Below are 10,469 nucleotides of genomic sequence, written 5' to 3'. Positions count from 1 at the left end.
GCCAAAAATAGTGATACAGCTATAATGAACAATCTGATTGGACAATGTGTTGCCAAAAATAGTGATACAGCTATAATGAACAATCTGATTGGACAATGTGTTGCCAAAGATAGTGATACAGCTATAATGAACAATCTGATTGGACAATGTGTTGCCAAAGATAGTGATACAGCTATAATGAACAATCTGATTGGACAATGTGTTGCAAAGATAGTGATACAGCTATAATGAACAATCTGATTGGACAATGTGTTGCCAAAGATAGTGATACAGCTATAATGAACAATCTGATTGGACAATGTGTTGCCAAAAATATGTTAGCTAAATAAAATCTGCCAAGATGTAGTGATGTGGCGATTGCCTAATAAACAAACCTTGGCTGGCAAAGATAACTTTTTCCCCAAACATCACTGGAAATTACTTAATATTCCAATTGATCAGAAACCACTTTTTTTATGTAAATTTCACGGCTAGCAATGATCTTCTACAATGGCGCTGGTGCATCCAGGGTTGCCATGGTGGAGTAATAGAGATGTGCATTTTGTCTGTCTCTAAGTTGGTGTTGGACGTGCCATAGAAGGTTAACCAGTTCCTTGTACATTTTCTACTATATTCTCTACTACTTGGTCCTCAATTTATAAAAAAGGTGTGTATATACATGTATGTTTCCCTTACCTAAGATATCTGCCAGTATTTTGTAAACTTGCTCCTCTTTTATCATTTCTATTGGAATATAAAGAACATGATGATCACAAATATTAATATTTTTTTTTCATTTTGCAGGAATCTTCACAATAGTATGTTAAGATCGATGTTATAATTTGATTACAATTATGGCAGAAGTGGGCAATACTGAACTTATAAATCTTATAAATAGTGGGGTGTCTGCTAGTGAATTGGAATTAAAGATTTGTGAAGGTGCTGATGTTAACTGTCCTGGGAAAATGGGTCTTGCCCCACTACATCATGCCGTATATGAAGGTAACTTGGACTGCGTCAAGCTGCTGCTCTGCCACAATGCTGACGTCAATGTACAGGATCACTGTGGATACTCACCCCTACATTTGGCAGCTAAGTATAAAAGGATTGAGATACTACAAGAACTGATACTGAAAGGTGCTGATGTTCATAGCAGAGATGCAGTTGGATTCCCACCACTGCGTTTAGCTCTACAAGCTGGTAACCATGAGTGTGCAGCATATTTATTACGGAAAGGTGCCAATCCTAATATGTATTATAAACACTTTGGCTATGAGGTACACATGGTTAATCTGTCAAACGCTGAATGCTTAGAACTGTTATTGCAATTTGGAGCTGATCCCGATGCCCATGACTCCAGAGGATTAACAGCCTTACACATTGCCTGTCAAGATGGCAACGTTGGATTTGTACAAAGATTATTAAAATATAATGCAGACATTGATGCTAAATCAGCCAATCCTTCAAAAGAGAATTCAACACCGTTGAGATATGCTGTGTTAGAGGATGAAAAAGAGATAACTGAACTGTTGCTATTGAGTGGGGCTGACCCAAATGAACCTGATGGACGATCCAACACACCACTCCACCATGCAGCCACACAAGGAAATATTGAAATGGCAAAATTGTTGTTAAAATATGGATCTAATGTCTCGGCGAAAAATGAAATGATGAATGAACCGTTACATCAGGCGTGTAGGTACTCTCATGATCCGTTGATGATTGACTTGTTATTACAGCATGGAGCTGATCCAAATTCAGTAACAAGCAACAAAGAAACGCCATTACTTCTATTATTATGGAAATACGGACGTATCACTAAGTATGATGTGGAAGAAATTGACAGAGAACTCAAAATGAAAATAGGATATTTATTTAATTTTGGAGCAAAAGTAAGATTTACCAACGATCGAGTTGACCCGTTCACTTTACTTCATGCAAAGCTGAATAAATTAGTGGTACTAACCGAGAGCATGTTATCACTAGCTGAGTTTGCTCAAGAGATTTCAGTAGAAGATGATATTGGTAATGTTTCACCTGATATGCCCTCGGAGATATTAACACAACTGCGGTTTGTTAAAAGCAATCCTAAATCATTAAAACACATGACAAGACTATGCATCAGGAATAGTTTAGGTGAACGCTGTCAGTATAAAATACACAAGCTGCCATTACCTCAGCCACTAGTCAAATTTGTTCAGTATTTATAGGGTGTACATACTTTACCTTTCCACGGGTCTTCATTCGCGTCATTCGAACACCATTCTGACCAATTGCATGAGACTCTCATCTGAAATTCTGACAAGCAACTTGTTGTTCTTATCAGCTGCTAGTACCGGTAAATATTCAGTCAGAATATGTACTTTCAATACTTAATCTTTTCACCACCAGACTTTCTTGCCCAAATTTATCTGCACTTTTTTTCTATATTCTTCAATATTTTTGGAAATGAACCCTAATTTTGGAACCAATAGACAAAATTTGAGTCAATTTTTAGTTTTTACTCAAAAGTTTGGCTATTTTTGTCCTAATCTTCTGAAGGAAAGTGCAGACTATAAACAGGACTATTTTGTGATGAAAAGCGGCAACTGGTGGTGAAAAGGTTAATATATGCGCAAAAGTGTTGGCCATCATTTTATATAATTTGGCAATGCAAATGCAATTCACACTGCAAAATTTATATAAAACAGAAAACAGCACAAAGCATCACTAATTGTTCGTATAGCAACGTTTTTTTAACGTTCATTTGTGGGAAAGGTGACTTTCCTGTACTGTGTAAACCAGGTCATCTCAATTATTAAAAGGACTGATTCCAAGTAGAAGTTTGTAGTGCAGTGTTTGACATTCAAATAATTGTGCACTACAGAGAAGTTAATTAATTAGGTTGATACTTCTGAAAGCAGTAAAATAATATTTATGCTAATTTGGCATGACATGTGTTAGTAAACACGTATTTGCTGCCACATATATTTGATAACCAGCAGAAAAATTTGTCTTGTATATATTTTTGCAAAATTCACTTTCAATTGGCATTATTAAGTCTTGCAAGTTATCCATCTGAAATTTTTAAATCACTGCAATAAATGCACGAGTTAGTTTTCTTCAAGTACACTTCCTTTAAGAAAGTGCATAGATAATAATGTATAATTTGACATTTAATGTATCATATCAGATAGTATACGTAATATTTCACACTAAACATTGAATGATATGATACATATAATACCAGAGGTACATTACTTGGGGTTTGCAACTACGGTGACATGATACCAAGATCCCGTTTCAATCTCGCTCTCGCATAAGTGTTCCAACTCAGAAAAATGCGAATGCGCATGCCCGAGGTAACTTGGATACTGAGATGTCCAGGTGGATCAAAATAGCTGCTCACGATATAACGGATTACGATAACTATATTTTCTGTACATTTTCGATGTATTACATTTTTTCATTATGAATGTGGTAATACATGTTTTATTGTTTTATTACAAACCGCCTATTTCATGTCAGAAGGTCGTAGCATCAGTCTCGCTATCTACGAGATGAGACTTGAATGGGATCTTGACATGTCACCATACAGTACGATGTGCATTGCAAACCCCAAGTAATGTACCTCTGATAATACATTAGTTGTTGCATCAACATCATTTCATGTCAGAATTCACTCAGAATTCTTTGTAACAAAAAAGACTTATAATACATTAAAATGGTCTCACTGGTTTGTGTAAAGTGGCCATGCATGTATTTACCTATTAGAAATGAAATTAATAAAGTTGTCTATATGCACAATGACGCAAATGTGGTTTAGTAACCTAATCATTTTAAATAATAGTTATTTATCTCTCTCACTGCAAATTACTGCTGTGATAGTTGTTAGAAATGGCCAGTATTTTGTCATATTTTTATTTTTTTTTAAATTTGTCTTTAACTTTTACTGACTGCATTTTTGTCACTTGAGGTTTTACATTTGTAGCACCCATCTTGTGTATTAGCCATACTAGAAAAGGCAGAAAACTTACTCAGTTCGTTATCAGTTCTCTATCTTGTAGGTATAGTTATTATAATAGTAATAAAAGTTATTGTTGTATGTCGGTGTTTTCTGTTTCTTTCTTTGCTATTACTGAATACTTTCTCAGTGTGGATTGAAATTTCAATGTAGATACACTATTTGCTCTATTAGAAGCGCATCTCTAATAGAAACACATATAAACAAAAAATGTTATTTATTGTATTCATATTTGACAATAGACACACCTTTGTCATTTACAATGCACATACATCAATGATAAGCAAATATTAAGCTTGTGTTTTTAATGCAAATTAATGAATATGCTGTATCCCTAGTTCACTGCTAATCAACAAAATGGCCCCCCTCAAATCAAGCTTCAAAATCTGCCAATTTCTGTTTCGTTTTAATATATAACAAAATGCATGACCAAAGAACACTTGTCTTTTCTCTATTAGTGAAGAATAAGAATTGCTGAAGAAAATGGCAAATGAAACTCTAATGTGTTTGTTTTTTTGGTTTCCATGTGTTAATTGCCCTTTGAAATAACAATAATCTTTAATATAATAGTCCAACAATGTTGTTCTATGTAGTGGAAATGGATTCATGCCAAAAAGCATTTGTTTGTCTAGTTTTTGAGAAAATTATAAGAATTTACATAATCGCATATGCTGCTAACACCTAGACTGCACCAACATAAAATCCTGCCCTCTATCAGTATGCAATGCATAGCAAGCCTGGATGTTGATTTTTTAATGTAGCTTTGTCATCAAGTTTTCTTCGCTTATTTCTCAAGTTTCATATCTCAACTTCAATAGTTCAGTTGCCCTAAACACAACACATGAATAAGGGCAAGGTATTGATCTACCTTAATGTTTTTTTGGTCATTACCTGTAATATGTGTAATTTATCCGTGTAACTCTGTCGTGTCCTATGTTTGTGTAATATTAGCATATATGAATATTTCCACTTCTTAAACATACAAAACCATTTGTGCATTCAATTAAAACAAAAATGATTAGATTTTTTGATATTTTTGTATTATAGCGCCCTCTACAGACAAAATTGATTTGGGGTTCATGTCAATTAAGCTCAGGATAGAAAAGGTTTCTTGTAATTTTTTAAAATCAAAGCAGAGGCAGTTATTTTTATTTTAAAATTGATAATAGTCCCTGTTCGGATGCAGTCTGAAAATGTGGACTTATGAATTGACTTCTGCATCTATCTGTACGCTTGTGTGTGTATCTGTCTGTGCTTGTTTCCAGACTTGTATCTTAGACATGCCTGGACCGATTACATTCACACATACATCATACCTAATATTATACATGTGCACATAAATTTGTTTCACAATCTGATTTAAGATGGCCAAATGGCGGCCATTTTGTGCTCAAAATCATTTAAATCAAGCAACTTTTATATATTCATCATACATCATTTCATAAATATACAGATGTATTGGTTTGCTTATCCCATTCAAAATAGCCGACCGCTGGCCATTTTGTTTTAATTATTGCTGTTCTAGAGCAATATCTCTCAATATGAACAAGTACTCGTATGATGATCAAATACAAGATGCCAATGTCAATCATTTTAATGTGAAAAAATCATAATCAAGGATCAGCTTCTGGATATATCTGACATGTTTATGTTCCAACTACCGGTATATTACTATAAACAAAACTATATATCTTAAATTTGATAACTAACGGGGACTGTGCCATGCATGGCTTGTTTTTTTATTTCAAATATTCATGAGAAGCAATATTGTGAATTAGATTTTTCATAGTTTCTTCAAAAATCATCAACAAAAAACCTGAAAACAAATTGACATGCACGTTTTTAAGGTTAAATGCTATCTAGTGTCCTACAATTTACATGTTCATATCTAGATGTATTACAAAATTGACATTACTTTTAGTGGACGCTAAAATGAACATTAACTTATTGATAAGATGTACAGAGGTCTGAATATTTTATATCATGTGCTTGTATTGTGATACTGGTAATATTTGAATTGATATTGATACCCTGGTACATATACAATTTAGGCTGAGATGTTTTGATTACTCCTGTTAACATTTGGATAATTGTAAAGTTCAATATCTTAATAATTACTGTAACATCTGTATTAGAAGCCACGACTTTTATTAAAATGGTAAATTCTAACAGAGGGGATGCGACTTATTTTAGAGCATCTACACATATGACAAACGGTGAATTTGTGGTTCTCAATTGTTCAAAAAAATGGGTGCAACTTCTATCAGGAATTCAGCTTCAAATACAAATTTTATGGTATATATGTCAGTTCTTTAAAAGTTTAAAAGTTCTCCAAACACGACAATCACAATTGAACAAGCCTCAAAGTGACAACCATTATAGGCATTCATGATACAGGTTACTATTAAACCATTTAACTTCTCTGTCACTTAATTTCATTAATTTGAGCAATTTCATTAGGTTTTAAGTTCATGAACCTGACAGGAAAACAATAAGTTCTATTCTACTTGTTCACATGGTTTTTATTTAGCGATTTTTAATAGAAAAATTAAAATCCAGTGAGTAATTAATGTTTTTACAGTACACGGTGAACATTTTCACTACTAGAAATTGTTATGGCATTTGTCAAGACAAATTTTCAATGTGTGTAAGTAGTAACTAAAATTTGTTTCTCTCAAAATTAAACCAATTTGCTGAAATTTCTTTCTAGGTCATATGTAAATCATTCACAATATCGTCTGACTCTGTTAGTCATTAACAGTTTCTGACATTGGCACTTATCTGATTCTCACTGTAAGGACTTGGTTTGCATGTAGGATTTAATTCTCGCTATAGTAAGTATACCATATGTGAATATAGTTAAAACACTGAGTGTCTAAAGATTCTTAAACTAGGTATTTATTTATGATTCACTCATTGACAAATATATTGAATACCAGATTTAAGTAAGTACAAACAAATCTAAATGCCCAGTTCCATTTTTCAATTTTTTTTTAATATATATATTTATTTTTATGTTACTACAAAAAAATCTTAATTTTCAGTTGATTGATTGACTGATCTGGAATTACAATGTACCATTTACAATTTATTTATGGCCACCATTTGAATATACCAAAATACCATTCACACACACATGCACGCATGTTATCCATATGGTATACATCCATACTGTAAAGTAACATATGTTGTCAGTATTCAGATAGTTTCAATCTTATGTTTGTTTACTAGGTATTTCTATTTATAATAACTTGGAATAACAGTCTTCCTCTATGTGTTCAGTTGAAGGCAGCATTTAATAATAAGCTTACATATCAGGTAACTACTTGTTTCATGTTAAAGGAACAGCATATTTTCACCAATATTTTCATAGTTTCAAATCAGTCTGACACTGAGGCAAAATGACCATTATATCTACTATGTATTTCACATAGACATGAATATCTTTTTTTTTATGTAAAACATTTATAAACTGTTTGAAAATGGCTTCTGAATAAATCACCATTATGTGTGGGTCATGGTTGAAACCAAAGATCTTCTCTGTATCATAGTATTAATGTAATGCTGGTATCCTGGGTAAATATTTATGAATTTTCATGAAATATATTCATGCCTAAGTGAAACTCAGTGTATCTTGTGTCACAGGCTGTATATTCATTATAACTGCATGCAAATTAATGCATGAAAATGAAAGTTTTTCCAACACAAATTGTACAAGAATTTCAAGTGTCAAGGTGCTGTTTACATATTGCAAATATCCTATAATCTTATCGCTGGTATATTTATTTAATACCATATGGACTCAGTGAAACATGAATTAAGTCATTGTCAATGTTTGTTTTATAGCGGGAGACATATGTATGACTTGATACATTATATACATGTTGAACTTGATTGGTGAGATATGGCTCTATGAAACTGCATTTGTTTAAACAAGATGGCCACCAGTCAGCAATTTTGGATCCGATGATGACAAAAATGTATTTGCGATTATCTGATGCGATGTAGAGTGCATGTGTGAAATTTGAACTTGAAATGCAGATCTGGAACTGCACTTTTTAAAACAAAAAGGCCACCAGTTGGCTAATTTGAACCTAATTCGAACAATAAAATGACATTCTTCAAGGTCCTAATATGCTCAATGTTTGTACAAATTTAGAACAAAATCCATTCTTGCTTGACTGAGATCTGGTTCTGGAATGGTGAAAATGTGTGATTGTGATATATTTTTGGCCCTAAAATGGCAGTCTTAAGTTTGAATTAGTCTAAGTATGTGTGAGATACAGCTGGATATAAATGGACGGACACACACAGGCGCAGCACATACACACAAAGGTCAATCTAAAAGTCTTCGTTTTCAGACCTTGTCTGAATGGGGACTATAAATATTAACAAAATGAGCAAAGAATATAGCGCATAGTCCTTTTATTTAATTGAAATTCAAACTACCACATGGAATTAGCTGCAAATTTTCATTTGTTTTCATTCACAGATTGGTGTTCTGGATATATAACTTTCTAGGATGAATCTTACAAGTGATGATTTACTGTCCGTCTTCCTTCATGATAAAACTTTAACTGGAGAAATGTTCGAGGCTTTAGTGATGGAGGTAGTGGAAGATATCAATGGTTGTGACGACAAAGAACGCACTGCACTACACTTTGCAGCTATGCGAAATAACCTAATATATGTCCAGATTTTACTTAAACATGGCATAGATGCAAACCTACAAGACCGTGCAGGTAATATAGCACTGCATTATGCTGTTACAAAAAACAATCCGGAAATGGTATCTACATTGATAGAACATGGCTCTGTCGTGGGTACTGAAAATGCCAATGGTTTTCCAGCTTTGCATTTAGCAGTAAGAGACTGTAACGTGCAATGCATCAAGATACTGTTGCAGCATGGAGCAAATCCGAATAAAAGATATTCTATGTTCAATAGAGTTTTTCATGAGATAAACTGTGTTAAAAAAGACAGCACCGAAAGCTTAGAGCTGCTACTAAAGTTTGGTGCCAAAACAGAAGTCCTTGACACTAAAAGTCTAACGCCACTGCATTGGGCATGCCAGGGGGGGAATTTTCCCTTTGCTAAAATGCTGCTAGATTATGGGGCAAAGGTTGATTATGAAAGCCCCGAGACCAGAGGACTTCGTGGTAAAATTACACCATTGCGATATGCTGTAATGAACAGTGAACCTGAACTTACAAAACTACTATTGGAGCACGGCGCAGATCCCAATAAATGTGATGCTAGAGGCAATACTGCCCTGCATGTTGCAGCTCAACAAAGCTGTAGAGAAATCGTACAGCAACTGCTAGAAAAGGGAGCTAATGTTCAAGTGAAAAACTTTGACGGTCATCAACCACTCCACCGTGCCTGTATTTGTAGTAATGACTCAGATTTGATTCGTCTGTTGCTTCAGCATGGAGCAGATCCAAATGCTGTGAATGAGAAAATGGAAGTACCCATACATGGCTTGTTGTGGAAGTATGGTCGGGCCCCCATTGACAAGGCAGATACCAATGACGCTAATCTGAGAGAAAAGATACTTATTCTCCTTAACCATGGGGCACACTTCAATCTCTGCAATGATCAAAATGACCCATTCAGTATCATTAACAACTTGAGAAAGTTGGAAACTTTGCCTCAGAGTCTACATCTGCTCCTAGAGGCTTCTGATTCCGTCAACTTCTACGACAGCAAAGGCTCTACGCCACGTCAAGCCATTCATTCAAGCATAAAGGACAAATTAAAAGAGATGACATCAATGCCAAGGTCGCTAAAACAAAAAACTAGAGTATGCATACGCAATGCCTTAGAAATGAGAGTTGCCACTGATGTTGAATTTCTGCCAATACCACATTCACTGAAGCAATACATTTTATACAAGTAACGGAGAACTTGTATTAACCCCACAATATTTTTTCTTTTTGATTTTGTATCGCACTGAGCCACGAATGAGAATTGATGCTACTAACATTAACCTATGAGAAAATATCATGGGATTATACATTTATCACATGCATATTTTCTGTCCGGGAAATTGGAACTGTTGCTGAAATACCGATTACAAATACCGGTATATCATTTCACACACGTCTTGATGCCATGTTCCTCCATGATTTTTGCTCCAATTCACTAGATTTTTTTTTAAATTTCAATTTTTTGGATGCACTGAATAGAAATTTCAATACACACAAGCTTGCCAAAATTCAGTCATTCTAAACAATCAGTAAATTGGTGCAAAAAATGCCATGCAGCATGTGAGGCATTTGCATGAAATAAATAGAACACAAACAAAATCAAAATAGCATGCTTTGTATTCAGAATGTATTTTCAGCAATTGTTACATTTTCAACACTCAGTCGTCTCACTTTTTGAACTTTTGAAACATACATTCAAAAAGTATATAACCCCCCCACAATGTATTCTCCAATGTTAACATCAGAAGTGAGTGATTACCACCAGTTTGTTTCAATTT

General features: G+C 34.2%; 2 protein-coding genes across 2 annotated transcripts; both read left to right on the top strand.

Moving 5' to 3' along the window:
- The first annotated feature begins 789 nt into the window (after positions 1–789).
- Positions 790–4,063, top strand: LOC146746179 (uncharacterized). Its single transcript, XM_085498448.1, has one exon. The coding sequence runs from the start codon at positions 834–836 to the stop codon at positions 2,187–2,189; it is 1,356 nt and encodes a 451-aa protein (XP_085354574.1). The 5' UTR covers positions 790–833; the 3' UTR covers positions 2,190–4,063.
- A 4,510-nt stretch (positions 4,064–8,573) lies between these two features.
- Positions 8,574–9,953, top strand: LOC146746178 (ankyrin repeat and SOCS box protein 16-like). Its single transcript, XM_085497633.1, has one exon. The coding sequence runs from the start codon at positions 8,586–8,588 to the stop codon at positions 9,879–9,881; it is 1,296 nt and encodes a 431-aa protein (XP_085353759.1). The 5' UTR covers positions 8,574–8,585; the 3' UTR covers positions 9,882–9,953.
- Positions 9,954–10,469: the final 516 nt, after the last annotated feature.

The sequence above is a fragment of the Saccoglossus kowalevskii genome, chromosome 4, assembly GCF_978046115.1.
Source record: "Saccoglossus kowalevskii chromosome 4, keSacKowa6.1, whole genome shotgun sequence".
NCBI lineage: Eukaryota > Metazoa > Hemichordata > Enteropneusta > Harrimaniidae > Saccoglossus > Saccoglossus kowalevskii.
Note: the sequence above shows the minus strand (reverse complement) of the source record. Positions and strands in the feature narration are given on the sequence as shown.

What these genes read in the sequence shown, in the direction of transcription:
- LOC146746179 (XM_085498448.1), top strand. Translation starts at nt 834, where the DNA reads ATGGCAGAAGTGGGCAATACTGAACTTATAAATCTTATAAATAGTGGG.
- LOC146746178 (XM_085497633.1), top strand. Translation starts at nt 8,586, where the DNA reads ATGGAGGTAGTGGAAGATATCAATGGTTGTGACGACAAAGAACGCACT.